The 23,947-nt window shown below is 39.1% G+C and overlaps 1 protein-coding gene across 1 annotated transcript in view; it reads left to right on the top strand.

Moving 5' to 3' along the window:
* Window positions 1-333: 333 nt before the first annotated feature.
* Window positions 334-23,947, top strand: part of RBP1 (retinol binding protein 1) — a 45,259-nt gene continuing 21,645 nt past the window's right edge. The window contains exons 1-2 of the mRNA XM_001365637.5: window positions 334-786; window positions 1,428-1,606. Of these exons, the coding sequence (XP_001365674.1) occupies window positions 714-786; window positions 1,428-1,606 (252 nt within the window). The 5' untranslated portion in view covers window positions 334-713. The remainder of the gene's footprint in view (window positions 787-1,427; window positions 1,607-23,947) is intronic.

Genomic DNA, 23,947 nt, shown 5'->3' with positions numbered 1-23,947 from the left:
AGTCTCACAAAAGGCTGTGAGTTGCCTCTTTCTCTAATAACTGAAGAAACAAAGACCTCCCCTCCCCCTTTCCTCGCAACCAATCAATGAGTGGGTATTTTCTGGCAGCTTTAGCAGTATGATTTAAGAAGAGTCTAAGAAGCTCTGGAAATTATGAAAGATTCAACAGAAACCCTCCCCCCAATTTTTATTGAGGCTCTATATTTCTAGCTAGAACTAATAAAAGACCCTTTCACCTTCCGCTTCTTTCCCAGTCTCTCCTCCCCCCTCTTTTTCCCCCTTTTATTCTTTAGTGGCAAATATAAACAAAACCAACCACACTTAGGTTGCCAAAGCACCCCTGGGCAAACTGGGCCGGGAATCTCTAGGCACCCCCCCCCATCCCCGCCCCTTCCCCTATTAAGGGGGGAGGAGCAAATCCATTAAAAAGGATGGTGGCTAACCAGTGATTGATCTTCTAGGCTTTGTGTGGGAGCTTTAAATCAAGCTGTCGTCTCATTAGAAAGCCAAAGGAGTCCGCTTTGTTAGGGGGATTTTATGGTAGCACTTGAGCAGTAATCGGATTAGAGGGACTTGCAACCCGAGTGCAGGGCCTTGGAGAGCTGATAAAAGCAAGGCTGAGCCGCGTCCCGCCTTCCACATCCCAGAGAAACCAAGCTGCGGGGAGCAGACCCTTTCTGATCTGAGCCATCTGCAGTTTGCTGACACCTGAAATGCCTGCCGATTTCAATGGTTACTGGAAAATGCTGAGCAATGAGAATTTCGAGGAGTATCTGAAAGCCCTGGGTAAGATAGTTCGCCTGCTATTTTGTTAATAATCAAAGCGCCACTTAGTGTGAGTCTGTGCGGAATTGTCGGGGCGAGCTCGCAACTCTGTATTGTTCCGAAACTCAATCCTTTGTTGAATCGAACACAGCCTCTTTGAAAAAGTAACTTATAAGTCCGCGGCTCTGGCTGATAGAGTAGCACTTGGAAAGTTTACTTCTCCCGGGATTGGAACACAAGGGAGCCCAGGAACGGGAATTTGCAAAGACTGCAGAAGCCGAATTTGCAGCAAGGTCTTGGGGTTAGGTCTTTTGTGCTGCAGATTTGAAGAGAAATTAAATTTTGTTGGGGTTAATTAGTGACAGATATCTGCATGCATGCCCAGAGAGAGTGGTAATTTCATTTGCAAAAGTGAGCCCGGTGGGTTGTTTTCTTTCTTTGTTTGTTTTTACACTTTAGTAGCCGTTTGGGGGATGGTTTAAAAAGAAATATATATACATATATACACACACACACACCTTTGACTACGCATTGCCCATGAAGAAGTCTCGATGCGCTTTCACTTTATGGAAATCCATCTCTGGGCTTCCAGGAAAGCGGATTTGAAGTTTCCTTTAAAAACTGCCCCCTCCTCATTCTCCCATTCCCCCCCTCCCCAACAGATGTCAATGTAGCTGTGAGAAAAATTGCCAGTTTACTCAAACCGGACAAAGAGATCGTCCAGAATGGCGACCATATGATCATCCGCACTCTGAGCACTTTCAGGAACTACATCATGGAATTCGACGTAGGGCAGGAGTTTGAGGAGGATCTGTCCGGCGTGGACGATCGCAAATGCATGGTGAGGATGAGAGTTACTGAGTTCCAGAATCCAATTGTCTGCTTTCTGCTGCTCGGGTTTGCAGGGCCCCGGATTCGAGTGGGGGAGTAAGTGGGAGGGAATGTTTACTGAGATGCTCTCTTTCTGCTTTGAAAAGGGCCTCCTCCTCTCCCATCCCTAAACTCCTGCTGGTATTTTCTTTTAAAATCTACCCCTTTACCATCGAACCAATGGCAACAGTTGCCAGAGGTGGTTTTTTGTTCTTAAAAAACCACTTGAATTTGCTTTCAGTATTAAAGTCAACCACAACAGAAATTTAGGTGAAAGAAAAACAAAAGATATCAAAAATATTTTAGGAAATGAAACACAAAAGAGTAAAGGTTCTCACCTCAATCCCAACAATATTTAGGATCTCTTTTGCTTTTGTGGCTTATTGCTTTATCCCCTCCAGCTAGGGAAGGAGGCCTGGGGGCGTTTCCTTGGAATTGCTGGTGATGTATTACTAACCTCAGGCACCCCTGCCTGTAAACCTACAAAAGCCACCAAACATTCCAGACTTCAGTGCCAAGCAAACTCTCGCCTTCCCCCTTCCCCCAGCTGTCTGGGAAATCAGTGACCATTAGGACACCAATTAGTGGCTGTACCAGAGACCAGAAGGTCACATCCAAAGTTCAAGGCTGGATGCTGATTCCTGGGTCATTCAGAGGTCAGAATACTTTCTTCCCATTAACTCCCAGGCTTCTGGAAACCAGTCTGTGATACTCAAGAATCCCAGCCTGGGCAGCTCTTAGGCCAGAGGGAGGATGAGTCCAAGGCCAACATCTTTTCACTCTTTGCCTTTAGAATAAACAGGAAGTATAAGATCACTTCTGGCCATATATAAATCAATATGCAAGTACTGTGAAGATTTTTCTTTAAATAACTTTGAGGTGCCCTAAAATGTGTGCCAGATTCAAAATTAGGTTCAAATTCTATCTCTGTCATTTACTTCTTATTTAATCCCTGAGCCTCAGTTCCCTTAAAAATGGAAGGGATTGGACTAGAGAATTTCTCAGGTCCCCTCCAGCTTGCAATACAGCTGAACTGGTCTTTATTTTAGTCTGCCTCTTCAACTGGGATGCATTAGTATGGAAGATTATTGTTGTTGAGAATAAGCCCAACTTCAATGTTCTTTGACCCTCCTGTGAGAGTAGTAATAATGGAAAGGGGAGAGAAGCAGAGGGTTAGGATCGAGGAGAAGCTTCATCCTTCTAATTTTGGAAGAATAAGTACTATACTATTTTACACTAACTTTATATCTGCCATATTAATTAGAAGGTAGACTAGTACTGTCTTCATTTCTTTCTCATTCTTACCTCTCTCCCAAGATTTTAGCAAAATTGCTCTCATCAATTTCTCTACTGACTTAACCTGTATTATTCTTGCCTATGCCCTTCCATGAATCCTACAAAGATCTACTCAGTGTGCTCTGGAAGCCTTCTTCTACATCTCACTATTTCAGGAATATCAGTACAACACACTCAGGCTCTTCATCACTTAGTCTTTGACTAGTTGTCTATGTCCTAGATGTCTTTTTATCTATTTTTGCATGTTAATGTGTTCCAGCCTACCAACATCCATTGGATAGTTATTTCTCCATCATCCATTAAGTCACTTGAAATTGATTCCTCAAGAGATCATGATGTTCTCAAGATTCATAGCCATGCTGTATCACCAGGAGAATATTGGTGTTGAAAAGAGGGACTTTCTTATCAAGTAGCCCATGGGACCAATATAAGCACCATGCAATTTCCCATCCCTTCACTTCTGGGCCAGCTCATTGTTCATGTGCAGTGTCTGTCCAAGATATATGTTCTGACAGACTAAGTCAGTGGGCTGCCCATCTGATTGAATGCAACAATCTGGACAATACATACATTCTCAGTCCACTGGCTTTTCCCTAGGTGATTACTGTGCTTTGAAGATTTCTTCTGAGCAGATATGAATCTTCTAGATGAGTTCTATTAGTATTCCAGGACTTGGCACAATGAGAACAATGTTATCCCCAAATGAGATTAAAATACTTGTCCTAAAAAAGAAACAATGTTATCTAATCAGTCAAAAAACATTTATTAAGTATCTATCTACTTTGTGTCAGATACTGTGCTAAATGCTGGGAATACAAAGACACGTAAGGGATTCGTACTCTCAGGGAGTTTATAGTCTAGTATGAGATGACATGTAAATGAATATATGAAACTAGCTACCTACAGGAAACATTGGAAATAATGGACAGAGGGAAGGCATTAGAATTAAGAGGGATTAGGAAAGGCATTCTATAAATGCTGGGATTTTAGGTTAGACTTGAAGGGAGTAAGAGAAGTCAGAAAGATATGGTAGTGCTTTGAGTAAATTCTATTGAATATTTTATTAGGTCTCTACTGTATAGTAGGTAAAAGGATAGTGAAGATGATTCTGTTAAACTGATTAGGGATATTTTATACATTCAAAATAAGTAGAAAATAATGCCAGACATATTTAAGTAATTAATGACTAAATCATACATTATAGGAATTCAGAGGAGAGAATAATCCCTTAGGGCTAGCACAGTTGAAACTAGGCTTCCTGAAGAATGTAGTATCTGATCTGGGCCATGAAAGATTTAGAGAAGGGGTATGAGGGCTGTCCAAGCACAGTTACTGTATTGTGATCAGCAAATAGGTGGGAAGCCACATTGGAATGTAGCAGAGATAAGGTTAGACTGGTTCTGGCTTTCTTGGAAAGCTTAGTAGAGGAAAGAATTCTTCCTTATTGCAAAGAGGGTTTTAGCATTTTTAATCTGATGATGGGATGTAATGTGATTTAGAGAGGGAGAGAGAGTGGGAGGAAATTTTAGTGAATAAAAAAATAATTATTAGTCATTAGGACAGCATGGCAGCTAAAAAAAGCCAAGGCAGACTTTATATGGAAAAGGTATAGTGTTTAGATGCAGGTTTTGCTCCTTGTGACTGTTGTGGGTCTTAAAGTATTCACCCCATTTTAGGAAGGGTATTAAGCTGAAAGAGCATCCAGAGGAGAGCAACCAAGACTCTGAGGAGCCTTGAAATTATCTGATAGAAATATTACTTGAAGAAACTAAGGATATTTATTTAGTTTAGAGGAGAAAAGTCTTAGTGGGGACGTGATAGCTGTCTTCAGTTCAACAAACACTTTCTAAGCCCATATTTTGTGCAGAATGCTATATGTATCCAATAGACCATCTTATGGAAGAAAGATTCCATTTTTTTCTTCTTTGTTCCAAAGGGCAGAACAAGCAGTAACAGAAGAAAATTGCAATATTATGTAAAGAAAAGCTCCCTAGCCACTGGAGCTGTCCAAAAGAGGAACTTTTTGTGATGCCACCAGAAGGTCATATTCACTAGAGGTTTTCAAACAAAGACTGCATGGTCATTGACTAAGGGATGTTGTAGCAGCAAGTGCCAGTATGGATTGGTCCAGACAGGTGACTTCTTGAAGATCCTTCTAATTTTGTCCTTCTGTGAGGTAGAGATGCGAGTTTGACTGGAGAGGTGGAGAGACAGTGGGAATGGAGAGGAAGGGGGAAGATAGAACTTTACGATACTTCTGTAATGGTGAATCTTGTTACACTAGCGTGCTTCTTTTTCATTGTTTTATTTTTTTAACCTCATTCAGATTTATAAATTCCTCTAGAACACTTTTGGACCACAGGTGGCTTAACATAAATGAAAAAGGGGACAATTACCCAAGGACTGCTCCCATCCTCCCCCCCCCCCCCATTAATTTGCTATGTGTCTATAATGCATAAGGCACAATGCTAGGTATTGGGCATTTCAATCTAAAAATGACAGAACACAGCCTTGACCTTCAAGGAACTTATTTTCTACATGGACCTGGATTAAGTATGATACAAAATAGGGAGCAAAACAAAGTGCCACACGAAAACCTGAGGACAGATCATTATATTACAAAGAATGATTTGCAACATTTTAATTCAATTTTAAAAAACATTGACTTGTCATGAGAAGGGTAGCTTATGACTGTCATCCCAGATCTTCATCTACCTAGATCCCGATAACTAATAAAAGCAACTTAAAGGAAGCTGGTAGAAATTTTTGATATTAAATTCATTATTCCCTTAAGGATCTCTGGTTTGCCCAAAAATTGAAAAATAGGAAGAATTCAACCCAATTGCTCCTTGCCTAAGGCTTTTGGTCCAGGTGAAAATTGCAAAGGATGCAAAGGGAAGAGGGTGAAGATGAATAGATTGAGAGCTTAAATCCAGTCTTCAAATGAGATGATCCTGAAAGCTGTTGGAAGGAGGAGTTTGCACCAAGATGAATATGGATTAGGAGGTGAAGCTTCTTAGAGTTGAGACTCAGGGGAAGTATGGACTGCCAACTTCCCTGAATGAGTTGGGATTGCCTCATGTATATTTTAGCTCTGTTCTTGATTTGCCCTGTTCTTGTGTATCTGACAGGAGAGGACCTGAAAAAGCCCAAGTCAGAACCTTTGGGGACTAAGGGGAACTTAGAGGACTAATATTTATAGTCTGAGACTAGATTTGAACTCTAGACAAGGCACTCTATCCACTTATACATCCTTAATTACTGATTGTGAACTCCCTTAGAACCAGAGAAGAGGAAAGCTATTTCTCTGTGTGATGATATAAATCACTTTTCCAGCCTTGCATTAATTCACTTAATGTCCCAGGCTTCCTCATTGTAGTACATAAAATTAAGGAGGAGAAGATGGCCTATTATTGGGTATTCATTCATGGAAATCTATGCTTTAAAATGGTCACATTTGACTTCCTTTTCGGACTAAATCTCTAAGGCAGAGGTGTCAAACACATACCAAGAAGCTTATAACACTCTGGAGAACCAGATTAAAATGTAACTGGTAAATATTTAACAAAATAAATAAAAATATAATAAAACATGGATAATGCTAATATGTGGTTTTCTAGGTCAATATTGCAGCCCTCAAGGATCTTTATGTACAGTTTAGAAAAACCCTCTTTCTATTTGAGTTTGACACCCCCGTAGTAAAGTGCCTTCTGAACCTAAAACTGTGACACTAAATTCCTCTTAAAAGTCTAGATTCTAACATCCCGGGATTATTATACTTAAACTTTCATGAGGAATTGACACCTTCTGTGGTTTTTGAAAGAAGAGGACACAAGGGTATTGACTTAGTAGATGGGACCATTGCCTTCATAAGAATCTATACTTAAGTGTGCATATTGAATTGAACCCCCACACTGCACCCTGATGCCTCAGCAGGACAGCTAGGTGGAATACTGTATAGAATGCCAGGCCTGGAATCAGGAGCATTAGTTCTACTACAGACTTAGACACTTATTAGCTGTGTGACCCTGGGCAAGTCACTTTACCCTGTTTGCCTCAGTTTCCTTATGAGCTAGAGAAGGAAATGACAAACCACTCCAGTGTCTCTGACAAGAAAATCCCAAATGGGGTCGCAAAGAGTCAGACATAGCTGAAACTAACGAACAACAATAATGATGCTTCATAGACTCTCTCATTTCCTGTAGAACTCAAAAACCACTTTCTACATGAAGCTTTTCCTGATCCCTCCCTCTCAGGCAATCTTCTCTTCAATTACTTTGTATTTATTTGCATTTATACTCTTCAGATTTATTCTGCACATCCTGACATATGTACCTGTCTCTCCTATTAGAATGTAAGCTTGTACGCTCCTGGTGAGAAAGGATTGTTTCATTCCTTGTATTTGTGTCCCTGGCACCTGGCACTGTGCCTGGCACATACTAGGCACTGTTGATTCATTGAAACAGGGCCAAATGGAACTCACAGGCTGATGGGTCCTAGAAACCTGGAAAGACTCCAGGTATAGGTGGAGGACTGGATACTGTATGTCTGTTAACAGAAGACTAACCTAACTTCAGGAAGGCATATCACTAGAGGCTGGCCAGCAGGAGACAATTTATGGGGGGGGGGGGCACAGAAACCTCTATGACCATCTATTAAAGCATACGAGGATTATATCATAGTCCTACTAAATGGATGTCTGCACTAATAGTGACTATGGGCTTTCTGGTCAAAGGACAGAAGAAACGTGTCAGAAGTATTGGAAAGTTCTCTCTCTCTCTCTCTCTCTCTCTCTCTCTCTCTCTCTCTCTCTCTCTCTCTCTCTTCCTTTCCCTCTCCCTCTGTCTCTCTCTCTCTCTCTTTCTCTCTCTGTCTTTCTCTGTCTCTCTCTCTGTGTCATTCTCTGTCTCTGTCTGTCTCTCCCTCCCTCCCTCCCTCCCTCTGTCTCTCTCTGTCTCTGTCTCTCTCTGTCTCTGTCTCTCTGTCTCTGACTCTCTCTGTCTCTCTCTTTCTCTTTCTCTCTCTCTCTGTCTCTCTCTCCCTCCTTCCCTCTCTCTCTCTCTGTCTCTCTCAAGGTAGAGGTAGCCCAGTAGCTATATGAGGACTCCTCTCCTTTGTCCTCTATTTCAGTTATATCCCAACATGGAAAAAGTTAGGAAACTCTGTGCCTGTTGGTGAAGGAGGACCTTAGTTGTAAAGATCAGGAACACTGAGGAGCCAGGAGCCTGAAGAGTAAAATCACTGACAACTATCTCCTCTCTCCAAGCAGAGTTAGTTTTTATTTTTTTTTTTGTCTCTGTTTTATCTTAAATCCCTACCTTTTATCTTAGAATTGATACTAAGTAGCAGTTCCAAGGCTGAAGAGAGATAAAGGCTAGGCATTTGGGGTTAAGTTACTTGCCCAGGGTTACATGGCAGGGAAGCCCCTAAGGCCAAATTTAAATAGCAGAACTTCTGTTTCCAGGCCTGGTCTGAGGGCTGCAGAATAGCTAGAACATATAGCACATTCAGAAGAATGAGCATATATGGGCAGAAGAATGGAACGATTCATTTCCATGGAAATAAAGGCCAAATTTGGGGCTAGACACAGGAAAATTTTCTGGCCACAAATATTTTCTCCTGATTTGCAGTTTAATTGTAGGGCTTAGTTTGGAGATTACTGGCATAGGGTAGGTTGAGATTTCAAAAGGCATTGAATGTCAAGGTAAAGGGAGCTTGGGACTTGATATGGCAATAGGGAATTGGGTGTAATGAATGGGAGCCCTGTATTTCTCCAATATCATTACCCTCTTCTGTTTTCCTCTTCCTTTCTTTCAGTTTACTACATCAGAAATAAATAGGAAAGAGATGGGGTTCAAAAGAAGGCTACTTTGTTATTGGAATGGTGTACAAAAGTAATCATTGACTTGCTTGTCCAAGGACAGACAAGAGTCCTTGTCCAGGGATGATGCAGGCAAACATCCTTCTCATAGGATCAAGAGATCTGGGGTAGCTGAGGCTAAACTAACTTCTTTGGGTTGTAGGAGTCTTTGCTTCATTTTACACACATGCGCGTGCACACACACACACATACACACATTTATCTAGTTATTTATTGTTGTGAACTTAATTATTAACAAATATAAATATGGCCATACACAAATAAAGGGAAAAAAAAGGGGATTACATATGAAACTGACATCTATATAGTTGGTTTTTACAGTGGGGGTCAAATTTAATTCAGTAGTACTATGAATGCCTTGTCTGAGGCTCATTCAAAACTTATTTCTGCTCTTACCTGTCATTTAAAAAGGTTTCATTGTCTATTGTCTTTGTTTCTTTGCATCTTTATAACTCTCCTTCATGAGGAGTCTCCCTTCTCTAAATGAAAGCCCTCCCTTGTAACAAGTAAGTATAGTCAAGTAAAACAAAATCTTTTTCTTTTGCTTGTATCTGAAAATATGTCATGATGCAAGAATTGGGTTGAATGTTTCATGATGAGTGTTCAAGAGTCATGATTACTTGTCACACTGATCAGAGTTCTTAAGTCATTCAGAGTTGCTGTTTACACTTTTACCCAAAGGAAAAAGAATTCTCCTGAATCTGCTCACTTCACTCCTCCATCAGTTCATATAAAACCTTCCTACATTCCTCTGAATTCATTCCTTTTCATTGTACAATAATATTCCAACGTATTAATAAGCCATAATTTGTTTAGCTGTTTCCCAAATGATAAGTACCTACTTTATTTTTTAAACAGTTGTTGCTATAACAAAAAATGCTACTATAACTATATTTTATACATTTGGGTCTTTTCCTTCTGTTTTCAGTCTCTTTGGAGTATAAGGATAGTACTGCTATCACAGGGTCAGTTTCATGATGTTTTAAGTATTATTCCAAATTGCTTTCTAGAATGGTTGAATGGCTTCATAGTTCCACTAGCAGCAAATGGTATTTGTTTTCCATCGGTACTTCCAATAATTGTAATTACTTTTTGGCTGTCTTTACCAATCTGATAAGCATGAAGTAGAACCTTGGAGTTGTTTTAACTTTAATTTCTTATTGTTAATGATTTGGAACAGTTTTTCATATTATTGTTAATAACTTGCATTTCTTTTTGTGAGAGTCTTTTCAGGATGCTGTTCAAATACTTCCATCATTTATCTATTGGGAAATAGCTTTTGGTCTCACATTTGTTCAACTTCCTTACATATCTTGAATATCAGATCTTTGTCAGAAAATTTTGCTCCAAGGATTTCTTCCCAATTAAAATTTCTATCTAATTTTTACTTAATTGGTATTATTTGTACAAAAGCCTTTTGGGTTTATTATAATTAAAACAGTCTGTTTTTATTCCTGTGAACCTCTGAATTCCTATGTTGGTCAAAAGCTCTTCTAAACATAGTTGTGAAAATTGTCTCCTTCCCTGCTCCTCTTTTTATGGCTAGGTCATGTATCTTTTAGGAGGCCATTTTAGTATACAGTGTAAAGAAGTTGGTACATGCTGTGTAATTAATTTCTGTTCCCTAGAACTCCAATTCCCAGCATCCCATGTTTCTTCTTAAATTACATGCTATTGTAAGGAGGATATAAATTCAGTGTAGCCCCACCTCTCACTCTTTCTTTGGGTGATAGCACACTGTGGAAGGGAGGTAAGGTGTGAGGCAGGAGAACTTGCTCACGTGGTTTTAATTTTGTTAGATAAATTAGTTTATTTTTACTATTTCCCTTTTATTCCTTCTACTTCAAGTGATTATTAACAAACTTTATGGAATATAATTCTTGGAGTGTTGGATATTAATTTAAATCATACAATACCTAAATTCTCTTAGTGTGTTTTCCAGTTTTCCAAACAGTCTTTGCCACATACTGAGGGGGAAGAAAAGGTACCCACTCAGATGCATTATGTCAAAGTCTAGAGTGTAAAGTATGACTGTTCTGAGCTGTTCCTCAACACTGAAGTTCTGGGAAGAACTCACTAATGGGAAAGGGAGAACACAGAGACAGAAGAAAAGATGGCTGAAGCATGGTGGCAATCATAAGCATCTTGTTATCTGCCAAAATGATCCTCTTTGTGCTTATTCCTTATTTTTGTTTCCTTGCCTTATTGCTATAGTCAGGCATTTCTTAAACTATATCAAATATTAGTGATGATAATTGATAGTCTTGCTTTTCTCCTCATATTATCAGAAAGGTCTTTAGTGTTTCTCCTTTGCAATTACTGCTAGCTCTTGGTCTTTAGATTATCATGTTAAGGAAGAGTCTGTTTATTCCTTTGTTTCCTGGTGCTTTTATCATAAAAGGGGGATTGACATTTGTTGATATAATCCTGTTCTTTTCTTTATTACTCATCTGGTCTATAAGGTTGTAATTTTCCTCACATTAAATGAACCCTGGTATAAATACAACCTGGGTAAAGTGCATAATATATTTTTTTTAAACCCTTACCTTCCGTCTTGGAGTCAATACTGTGTATTGGCTCCAAGGCAGAAGAGTGGTAAGGGCTAGGCAATGGGGGTCAAGTGACTTGCCCAGGGTCACACAGCTGGGAAGTGGCTGAGGCCAGATTTGAACCTAGGACCTCCCGTCTCTAGGACTGGCTCTCAATCCACTGAGCTACCCAGCTGCCCCCCATAATATTCTTAATATGTTGTTATAAACTCTTTGCTAGTATTACATTAAATATTCTCATTAGCATTCATTCTTTTTTAAATGAAAGCATAAATGGTAATTCTAGAACAGTGAAACTTGGCCCTTCTTGGTGACTTTTTGTAAAGCAGGAGGACTGAACATGTTCAAAGTCCACCAGGGAAGGGAAAAAAAATTTGCTGCTTTCTGAAAATCACTCCTTTTCCTGTTTGGATTTTTCTCCAATCAGATATTGAATGGTCTGAGAGTTGATATGACCTTCATTTCCATGGAAATAGAGAAAGGCCAAGTTTGGGCTAAATAGATGCAGGAATATGTTCTGGCCACAAATATCTCCTTCTCCTGATTTGCAATTTAAAAAATTAAGATGCAGCATTGTTTTAAATTACCATCTAATTTCAGGATTCTCTTTCCATTTAACTGCTAACAAATAGAATAGTTGGAGGGTTTTTTTTTGGAGGTAGGAAGAAATTCTTTTGGTATTTTATTAATCATTTCTCTTCCAGAAGCTTCCCATGTTTTTTTTTCTCTCTCTCTCATTGCCAAGTGCTTTTTTTTTTTTTGGTGGGAGGAGAATGAACCCAAGCCAGAAATTGCAGAAATGAAAACAAGGGGTTGTGTCTTGTGGCAATACCCACATACATTTTTCATTCCAATAATAATATTGACTTAGATTTATCAATCCACACATATAGCTCCTTGTTTTGAGTTTTTCCTCCAGCAGACAGCATTACATTTTCAGCCAATACTTCATCCATGTGACCCTGCCTGTCCTCACACTGACTCCTCTAGAGTATTTCACTTGATTTGAAATCCTGTTTGGACTACTGACTCGACGCAATTATTTATTTAAGTTTTCCTGTTGTGTTGCCTTAAAAACCCCACCTAATTACAGAATTAACACCTTCTGATGCAGACGCCTACATGGGTAATTCTTTAATACAGGATGACTCTATGATGTTGGTTCAATAACATTTTCAAAAAGTACATCAACAGTGATTAAAGTGATCCAAATACAATTCACGGTGAGAAAGTAAATAGACCCTTAGACCATGCTTTCCTTAAGCAGGATTTAGATTTGGGGAAGGAGATTGGAATTCCTGGGATCTGAATTCTAATCCAAGATTGTTACCAGTTCTGCGTGATTTAGGGCAAGTCACCTCACCTCTCAGGAACTCATTTTCTTTATCACTAAAAATAAATGAGTTGGATGAGACGATGTCCAGTGAGCATAAGATCATAAAACATAGAGGTGGAAGGGTCAGAGGATAGGTGGTATTGGGGTGATCCTAAGGGTTGTTTGACATATACTGGATCCTCTCCATCTGCACTTCTGCTTTTATAGCCAACCCATCCCGTAAACCAAAGTTTCATCACTTGTTAGGTCAGAGTCTTAGGTACACTCAATTGTAACCACCTACTCAATAAAGGCCATGGTGGAGGAGGGAAAAAGGACGAGCTTTGAGGTTAGCAAAACACTTTCTATACCTGATCTTATTTGATCCTTCCAGCAGCCCTGTGAGGTAAGTACTGCAGTATACCCATTTTACAGATAAGGTACAGGAAGCTCAGATGAGAATGGTGCTTTACTGGTGCCAGAAGGAAATCTGATAATAATAAGATTCTATATATAGCATTTCTATATAGCCCTCTAATATTTTCATAGCATTTTACATGTTATTTCACATGATCTTATTGATAGTCATTAAGTATCAGATCTGGGTTTCAAATTCAAGTGCCTCATTCCAAAGACAGTGGGTTTTTTTTTTCCATGATTGTACCTTCAAGGTTAAATAAATACTTGAGCACTTCAAGTTTTGAAAAATATTTTTACTCCTGCCCTCATTTCAGCCTCACAACAACCATCCCTGAAAAGGAAATGGAGACAGTTGTTGACATCCCCATTTTTCAGATGAGAAGACAGAGTCCTAGTTTGGTTTCTGTGCTTTCCCTGAGTTTTTATGGCTAGTTAGTGGTCAACTCTTGGGGGCAAGCTAGATACCACAGTGGATAGAGCACCAGACCTGGAGTTGGGAGGACCTGAGTTCAAATCTGACCTCAGATATTTCCTAACCATGTGATGTGGGCAAGTCATTTGATTCCAATTGCCTAACCCTTATCACTCTTCTGTCTTACAGCTGATACTAAATATGGATACTAATATAGATGGTAAAGATTAAAATTTTTTTTCTCTTGGCTATGAAGCCTGTGATTCCTTTATTATATCACATGCATGTGAAATGTTTGACAGAAAGCTGATGGTAGTGTAGACTGTGTGTGAAGTAGAGATGAAGCATAAACTAATAGAATGGTAGAAACAGAAGGGGTCTGAGAGAAGAGAAATGACTTATCCAAAGTCACACAGTTAGTGAATGACAGAAATGAAACTAGAACTAGATGACTTAACTCCCACCCAGGCTAGTATTCTGTGCAATGTACCACATTTAACATTTCGTCATTAGTGAAGTGAGTGAATTACAAAAAAAGAGTGAACAAAGAGGTAAGAACATCATTTGATGTGTTAAAAAAAAAAAGCTGCCACTGAAACCTCTATCAACAACAACAATAAGGAAATAGGATGATTTATTAAATGACCTAGTTAAGCCTGCCTGAAAAATGGAAAATCTCTGCCCTTTCCATTTTTCTTATCTTGTGCATCTAAACTAAAACACAGAAAAGGAAAGAAATAAGCATTATTAAGTGTCAAACATTATCTTACGTGGAAGGAAATACACATTTATGTAGCACTTACTATTTTCTAGGCTTTAAAAATATAATTTCACTTGATTTTTGCAATAACCCTGGGATATAGGTGCTCTTATTATCTCCATTTTTTAACTGAGAAAACTGAGGCAAACAGACATTAAATGATTTGCCCAGTCACACAGCCACTGAGTATCTGAGACTGGATTTGAATTTAGATCTTCTTGACTCCAGGTCCAGGGTTCTATTTATTACTAACTCTCTTTATAGAAAAGAAAAAAGGAAACTTCTCAGAGTAAAATGAAATTCAGAAGGAAGACTTTTTCAGGAAAGAGGGAGATGACTGGGATTCTGGTCCCTCAGGGAAAGGTCAACTCTGGGACAACACAGGAGAAATCTAGAAGAGTTATTTCCCAACCTGGAAATTCTCATTCCCCAAAGGATGTGTGTTGGAGGGGAGAGTCATTGCAAGGGGTCCCTAAATCCAACTTTTGATCCTTTGTTGTAGTTCAGTTGTTTTCAGTAGTGTCTGATTGGTCAGAGATACTGGAGTGGTTTGTGCTTCCTTCTCCAGCTCATTTTACAGATGAGGAAACTGGGGCAAACAGGGCTAAGTGGCTTGCTTGGGTTCACATAACTAGTAAGTATCTGAAGTTGAATTTGAACTCAGGAACATGAGCCTTCTTCTATTCACTGCACAATTTAGCTGCCTATTTTGACCTTTAGCACCAACAAAATATGTACAGTAGATTCCTTTTTTCAAATGTATGTAAGTGCTATTGAAATAAAATGGAAATGAGACAGCCAGGTAGCTCAGTGGATTGAGAGCCAGGTAAAGATAGGAGGTCCTAGGTTCAAATCTGGCCTCAGATTCTTCCTTGCTGTGCAAGTCACTTAACCCCCATTTTCTAGCTCTCGCCACTCTTCTGTCTTGGAACCAGTACATAGTATTGATCCTAAGATGGAAAGTAAAGGTTTAAAAAAAAAGAAAAAAATTGGAAATTAATTTTTTAAAATAATGACATCACAATAGCTAGAACATTTCCCATTTTCTCAGTGTATACTAACTGTAATGAATAATGAGGATCTGAGAATTTTTTTTTAATTTTACAAAAGTATCTTTATTCCTAAAAAGGTCAAGAACCACAGATGAGGGTGATAGGGCAACAGAGATGAGTCACTCTTCAGCCCAAGACAGGAATTGGCACCTAGTATACTGACATCTTCCCTACCAGGTAGAATGAAATCTTTCTCAGTGAGAATGAAAACTAAAACTGTAATACAAGGTGGCGTGTGATCAGGTGTCAAAAGGAGTGATTTAGCCAGCAAGAAATGTAGGGAACACTGGGTTGAAATTATCTGGCACAATTTTATGGAGGCGACTTGAGCTAGACCTGAAACATGGTTAAGATTTAGTAGTTTTCACTTCTGATAAACTTGATGCAATGGATTCTTGTTGTTGAGCCATGAAGCAGAAAAACTCTACGAGAATCTGCCTGTGAGATCTTATAAATGAATAGAAATACCTTGTTTTCCTTTGTGACCCCAAGGAAGTCACTTAACTATCCTGAATCTTGGGATCCTAATTGGTAAAACAGGGATACCTGCCTCAGAGGATTGTTGTAATTATTGTTATCCAGGCTCCTGGATGACTTAAGACAGAGATTTTGTGAAGACACATAACGTTATTGTTTAGTGTCAAAAAAATCAAGCATTTCCTATTATGTCAAAATGGGAGCAATCCAGGATCAGAGAACCCCTTGATTTTGTCAAGGGCAGGGCAGATGAAAAGTTGAGTAAAATCTTCAGATTTGGGAACTGTGGGGAATTGCTATTTTTTCCCTCCAGTCTTGAATTATAGGCTTAGAGTTAGTAGATGAAGGTTCACTCACACCTTAAAATATTTAAGAAATTCATTGAGCATCTCTCTACAACTGAGTCCCTTGTGGCATGCTACTACTGTATTGGGCACTGTTGTAATAATTTAGAAGGCAGGGACCATGCCCTTTATGGACTCCAGAGGTTAAATTCAGAGTACCTCAGAGAGAGATTTATATACTTGGGCTGGCCTTTTATTGAAGAGGGTTTCAGTGATCTAGCTGAAGTTTCTGCTGCTTAAGTTAACCTTTCATCTTTCAAGCAAATCTAGAACTGGAAGCAGGGCTCATCTCCAGGGTTGGGACTCAGGAAAAGCCCTCTTACCTCTTTCAAGAACAGTCCATTTATTTGAAAATTCTACCATTTAATGGCTTAAGTAGCTTAAAAAAAAGCAAATATCTCTGGAAAAGATGAAGCATCACACTTGTTAGTAATTCATTGTAAATGAATTTATCAGATCTTTTTCTAAGAGTAGCTTTTGTTCAGTGGGAGTGGGGTGAATATCAATTACCATGCATTTATTAATTCATATTAGGGTGACTAGGTAGTTCAGTGGATTGAGTGTTAGGCCTGAAGTCAGGAAGACCTGAGTTCTGAGTTCAAATTTAGCCTCAGACACTTAACAGCTGCGTGACCCTGGCCAAATCATTTGACCTGTTGGCCTCAGTTCCTTATCTGTAAAATGAGTTGGACAAAGAATGGACAAACCACTCTAGTAGCTCTACCAACAAAACCCCAAAATAGGGTCATGAAGAGTCAGACATGGCTGAAACTACTGAATTGGATTAATTAGCATGATGTTCCAGCCTTTGGAAATAAAGACAATAATGAAGGACCCTGCCCTTAAGGAGCATACAATCAGTAGGAGGAGACATACATAAAATAAATACAAGGTAACTTTTTCGCTAGGCAGTAGTACCCAGGATGACTCAGGAAAGACTACATTTAGGATGTGGTACTAGAACTGAGCTCCAAAGAAACTAGGAATATAAGATATGATAGTAAGGAGTGAGTAAATTCCAAGTATAAGAGGGAAAACCTAAGAGATGAAATGTCATATGTGAGGAACAGAAAGAGAATCAGTTTAGTTGTACTGAAGAATTCATAAGGGGAAGTAATTATAATAACCCTAGAAAGGTGGATAAGGATCAGGTTGTGAAGGGCTTTAAAGGTAAAAGACAAGAATTCATATCTAAATGTAGAAGAAAAATTCTAGAAGAGTAGGATGAGCAAAGGAGTCACTGGCCTTTAGGGCTATCCCTTTGGCATTTAGCGAAGGATGGATTGGAGATGGGAGAGACTCAAGAGAAGGGAACAATTAGGAGGTTACTGAAGTAGTCTAGGTGGTGAGGATCTTTTTATTTAGGATGTTGGCTAATGGCTGTTTTACATTTAAAGTCCTCCATAACCTGGTCCTAACCAAAAACTATGCTTCATGTACTTTTTAATACAACCAAATTGGTCTTTCTAATCCTCACACGTGGCATTCCATCTCTCATCTCCATTATTTGCATAGCGTTCTTCTCATACTTGAAACAGAACTGCTCCTCACTGAAACTTCTTTCAGAGACTGATTTAAGAGAGCAATTTTGTCAAAGTCACTGATAGAAAGAACATTTACCCAAGGTCTCCCTACTGTGTCAATCATGATTTTCCATTGACTGGAAAATGAAAATGAGTACATATTCTTGCTTCCAGGGAAGCAGAAATAAGTTCCTGTCGTGTGAGAGGCCTCCCTTCTTGTGGTAAAGCTGTCTTATATTTCCAATGATATAGTCTCTCACTACTCTTGGCAAAGCCAGTGGTAAAATGAGAATTCTTGGAGCTATCATTGCTCAGAGATAATCACAGGATCATTGGGTCAAAGAAAGAGCTTTTAGACCTTAAAAGCTTTTGTATTTAATAAGGTAGGGAGAAGAGGATCAGCTTGGTGGCTCAGGGGATTAAGAGCCAGGACTAGAGATGGGAGATCCTGGGTTCAAATCAGGCCTCAGGTACTTACTTCTTAGCTGTGTGGCCCTGGGCAAGTCACTTAACTTCCATTGCCTAGCCCTTACTACTCTTCTGCCTTGGAACCAATATGCAGCATTGATTCCAAGATAGAAAGTCAAAGTTTCTAAAAAGCAAAAAAATAAAAAATAAAATTAAAAAACAAGATAAGGAGATGTGGTTTGAGTGTGAGATATTTGGATTTGCAAATGAAGGGAAAGAACTATCTAGGCAGCCCATGTGGCAAAGTAAAAAAGATGATGAGACTTATAGTTCAGACTAATGTGGTGATTTCATTGTTTACAGAACATTTTATTCCTTTTGACTCTGAGGTAGAAAGTACAGGTATTCTTTTCCCCACTGAATAAAGTGAGGAAGCTGAGGCTATTTGGGTTCCAGACCCAGCCCTGTCTGACTAGTTCTGAGATCCAGTGTCTCAAGAAGTCGTTTCAACCTCCCTGAGCCTCAGTTTCCTCATCTCTAAGATGAGGTTAATGCTATTAGATGCTTTACTTATTTCTCAGGCTTGTTGTAAAGAAGATGCTTCTGAAAGCATTCTGTAAATCTCAAAGTGCTCCATAAATTTGGGGCTATCAAAGATAAACTCTCAAGTAGCATCCCTAAAGTGAGCTGCTGTTTTTCATGCTGGAGTCACAATTCAGATTGGGCAGCTGTGCTGTTCTCATTTAGTGTCAGAGAAGAGGCAGTTCAGTTAATGATGGCTTAAGAAAGTTAATGAATCTTTACCTCACCAGGGAGCGGGAAGAAACAAGGAGCTAAAGGGTTCAGTGGTCACTCCAGGAGTTCTTAGAATGATAGAATTCCATTAGCTGGAAAGAACTTGAGAAGGCATCTGATCTGATCCCTCACGCTTTCTACTATATCCCAGCCTTCCCCCAACAGCCTGCCTTCTAGCCCTCTTACCCTATTCCCCCCTCACTGTTAGTAACACTGAAGTCCCTGACACTCATCAGCATGCATTTCTGGCCTCCAGGATCTGCTGAACCTCTGTATTCAATCCATATCAGCCATGCACTGATGCATTACTGACTAAATATCCCACTACCACTAGATGCCATAGTGGCTAGGGTTAGATCTGGAGTCACCAAGATCTGAGTTTCAATCCAGCCTCAGACCCTTACTAGTTGCATAACCCTTAGGCAAGTGTCTTGACCTCTTGTTTACCTCAGTTTCTTGAACCTCAAAATGGGAAAAATAACACCACCTTCCTCATCCACCTCACATTATAAGGTGCTTAGCACAGTGTCTGGCACCCATTTGGTGCTATAAAATGCTTTTTCTCTTCACTGCTACCACCATCTCTAGGCAGGAACACACCTGAGCATCTCTACCAGGTGAGGCAAATCTCTGGTTTGTGATAGGTTTCCTGGTCCTTATTGGCTGGGTAGACTGAGTCTTATTTGTCAGATGCTTTTGCAAACATCAACAACCACCTCAGCTTAGAATTCATTTAAAATTTAAACAAAATTTTAATTGAAAAGCATTTATTTCCTCCCTCTCACTTTCCCCAACCCTTTGGGGTGGGGTTGGGGGGAAGAAAACAAAATCTTTGTAACAAATGTGCAGACAAACAAAATGAATTCCCAGTTAACCATGTCTGAAAATGTATGTCTAATTCTGCTTCATCAGTACATTTACTCCCCGTCAGGAAGTGGATAGCAGGCTTCATCGTTGTTATTTCTCTGGAATCAGGGTTGGTCACTACATTGATCAGAGTTCTGATATCCTTTAAAGTCATTGTCTTTGGATTCAGAACCAGGCCTAGAGAAAGGAGGTCCTGGGTTCAAATCTGCCTGCAGATACTTCCTAACTGTGTGAGTCTGGGGCAAGTCACTTCACCTCCATTTTCCAGCCTTTATTGTTCGTCTGCCTTGGAACCAATACATAGTATTAATTCTAAGATGGAAGGAAAGGGTTTTTAAAAAAATTAAAGAAAATAAAAATAATTATCTTTACAATGTTATTGTTACTATGTAAATTTTTCTGTTTCTGTTCACTATAATTTGTATCAGTTAATACAACTCTTCCCAGATTTCTCTGAAACTTTCATCATTTTTTATAAGCATAATATTATTACATTTCATCCACATACTATAACTTTTTCAAACATCTCCCCATTTGATGCCCTTCGTTTCCAAGTCTTTGCCACTGCAAAAAGCAGGTATAGCTGTTTTTTTTTTCAAGTTTCTTTGACTCTTGGGGGAGAAGCCTACTTATAGTATTGCTAATACAATCTAATCACTTCGGGGGCATAGTTCCAAATTTAAATATGTGTTTGGTGTCATCCATCTGTTTTAGAACATATATTCCCATTGCTTTTAACCATCCTGCCTCAACTAAGCATGCTTGTAATGTATTCACCAGTCTCAGGTCCAGTGCTCAGACCAATCCATCTGTTTAACATTTTAATGGGCACTTAAGAACATCCTTAATTGTATGATATAGCCAGTCCCCTAGCATACCCAGAGGATGCCATTTATTGTATGCAGGAAGTAATAATGGCTTCTGGATGGAATCCCTGTCTGGCAGCAGAGGTGAACAGCATTGAGCCTTGAAGTTTTTTCCCCCTCTGAAGCACTGAGCCAGCTCAGCTTCTCTAGAGAAAACTATTTATTGTTTTTATTCACTTGGCAAAAGGGAAAAAAGCCTCACAACACTAAGACTTCAGTGGAAGAAAACTTTTTCGAGGAAACAGTCCATTTAGGGTACAGTTTTCCAAAACTTGCTTCATCCCCCTCTTTTTGGCTGCCCCGCCACCCCCTCACACTCCAGTTCAGGTGTGACCTACTGTGTTCTACTATCACTCTTGCAGGGTGTTTTCCTCCATTCTTAATCATTGATCTCTGTGCATTGATCTCTCCCATCTTTTTCTTCACCCTTTGAACACAGATTTCAGAAAGAATTGATTTCAAATGCTGCAGATTTGACCCTTCACAGTAGCAGCTCACCCTTAGCGCTCAGGTTTGGATTTTCTGTCACAAAATGCTTGACTGGCAAGAGGCCCACTGACCACTGGGGGAGTAGCAAAGCCTTATTCTAGGGGGAGAATGTGTCTCTTGTCTTTCATAGACCACATCAAGTGAACCAACTAGACTGGAGTTGACTCCTGGGAAAGAAGAATGGTCATTGACTTTGAATGGTTGGAACTTGGCCCATAGCTGTCAAGCTTGCTGATGATTCTCTCTCCTGCAAAGAACATGTGACCAAGCTCCTTTAGGAACTTACTTGTGCTATGAGATCCATTAACATTTCTACTATGATTATGAATCATCATCATCAATAACTACCTAAAAATAATAGTAGAATTTATATAATATTTTACGGCTTACCATTTTCTTTACAAATATTACCTGATTTTAGGCAGGTGCTATTATTATTCTCATTTCACAGATGAATAAGCTGAGACCAGGAGAAGCTAAGTGATGGAGAACTGCTTAAAGGAGGTGAGGAAAGAGAGCAAGCAATTAAGAACCTACTAAGTGCCAGATGCTATGCTGAGAACTTTACAAATATGATATCATTTATCTCTTAAAGTAGGAACCCTCTTTGGGGTATTTGAATTTTGACTGAGATCAAAGCCTTCAGCCAAGAGTATCAACCTCTATCATTTAAATTTCATAAACCATTTGGCTGCTGTAGTAGTAGTAGTAGTGCTGGTGAAGGTGGTGAGGAGGAGGAGGAGGAGGAGAAGGAGAAGGTGAAGGAAAAGGAGAAGGAGAAGGAGGAGAAGAAGAAGAAGAAGAAGAAGAAGAAGAAGAAGAAGAAGAAGAAGAAGAAGAAGAAGAAGAAGAAGAAGAAAGAAGAAAGAAAAGAAGAAGAAAGAAAGAAAAAAAGAAGAAGAAGAAGAAGAAAGAAGAAAGAAAAGAAGAAGAAAGAAAGAAAAAAAGAAGAAGAAGAAGAAGAAAGAAGAAAGAAAAGAAGAAGAAAGAAAGAAAAAAAGAAGAAGGAAGAAGAAAGAAAGAAAAAAAGAAGAAGGAAGAAGAAGAAAGAAAGAAAAGAAGAACAAGAAGAAAGAAAAGAAGAAGAAGAAAGAAAGAAAAAAAGAAAGAAGAAGAAAGAAAGAAAAGAAGAACAAGAAGAAAGAAAAGAAGAAGAAAGAAAGAAAAAAAGAAGAAAGAAGAAAGAAAGAAAAGAAGAACAAGAAGAAAGAAAAGAAGAAGAAGAAGAAAGAAAGAAAAAAAGAAGAAGAAAGAAAGAAAGAAAAGAAGAAGAAAGAAAGAAAAGAAGAAGAAGAAAGAAAAGAAGAAGAAGAAAGAAAAAAGAAGAAAGAAAGAAAAAAGAAGAAAGAAGAAGAAAGAAAGGAAAAAAGAAAGGGGAAGGGGAAGAAGAAGCTGCGAGTGTTCTCTCTTCCTTTGATCTTGATCCATTCAATTTAATAAATATCAATTAATGGTCATAACTTCCACCCCAAAAAAACCTCACCATGTAGTGGCTGTGAAGGGAAAATGGAATAAGACATGCACAAATACATATTGCAGTAAATGGTATGAGGAATACTTAGAAGAGATGGGAGAAAGGGAGAGATTTCTGGTAGGTTGTTTTGGTAGTGCCTCTGTATCCTTGTATCCCAAGGTGTTCTCTATTGGACCTAATTAAGGAAGGTGCATTTTGGTGTCAATCTCTTCAAACCGGTCTCTCTAGGAAAGCTCAATGGAGAGATTATCAGTCATCTACTATCACTACTGCTACTCCTTCCAATACTGCCACTCCCTGTTAGGTAGGTGAGCTAAAATTTGTGCATCACAATATTTTTCTGCCAAAGATTAATGCAGAATTTTAATAAATGCAGATTATTTTACTTCCTGAGTGGAGACTGTAGTGGTCTTTGAAATGTGTGCATATAATGTATTATATATAAGAAGTGTGCATGTAAGTATGTGTGTGTATGCTTACTCAATCGAGGTCTTTTTCCTTGCCTCATGGAAATGTCCCTGGGTTCCCTAAGTCTGGGCCAAGTTCTTCCAAGTCCTACCAAGAGGGAATTGCTTCAGGTACAGACCTGGTGAAACTTGTCAGTTGTCTGAGAATGTCGAGTAAAATGAAGAGGTTGTAGGATCAAGTTCAGATCTGGAACAGACCTTAGAGATCACCTGATCCAACCAGCTAATTTTACAGATGAGAAAACTGAGGTCTAGAAAGGTAAAGTGATTTTCCCAAGGTCATCATTATCATATAGTGTGTACTTAGAGGGCGACTATCATCTGAGGTGCACCTTAGCTAAGGTATATCACCAGATGTTGACCATCAAGTGCTTTTTTTGGATACAACAAACCCTTATAATTTGCCACCAGTTTTTTTCCTTTGTACTAAAAATTTATGAAAATCATTTCCTAAGGCATAGAGGGATTGTGACCGCCTTGATGGAAAGAGTTCTAACACCAGTGAAATTATGGATCTTTTTGAAATATTAGAAATCAGAATATTTGAAATTTGTGTGCCAGGGCAGAATTTATAGGCCTAGTCATTTCACAGAATTGAAGCTAAAGGCAGCCTGAGAAATTACAGTTTGAGGGAATTGTCTGTCACTTCTCAGGCTGTTGTACCCCAGAGATAGACTTCCTGCATTTGGGTTTCAGAAGGCCAGATTTTCTGTGTCACTGGGTTCCTGCTGCTTTTAAATGAGCAAGAGAGTAGCATGATGGCTTTTAAGGTGATATGTCATTCATCGGACCAAAGCAAATCTGTCTTCTCTGGGCTGTCATTGCCTTTCTTCCTAGAAAAGGTGCTAGGGAAGCAAAAGTGTATGGGTATATGTAAGCTTCTTTTAACAGAAAAGTTAGATAAACTTCGCTTTTTC

This window comes from Monodelphis domestica, chromosome 4, assembly GCF_027887165.1.
Source record: "Monodelphis domestica isolate mMonDom1 chromosome 4, mMonDom1.pri, whole genome shotgun sequence".
NCBI lineage: Eukaryota > Metazoa > Chordata > Mammalia > Didelphimorphia > Didelphidae > Monodelphis > Monodelphis domestica.
The sequence above is the reverse complement of the archived record's forward strand: the minus strand, read 5'-3'. Positions and strand labels throughout refer to the sequence as shown.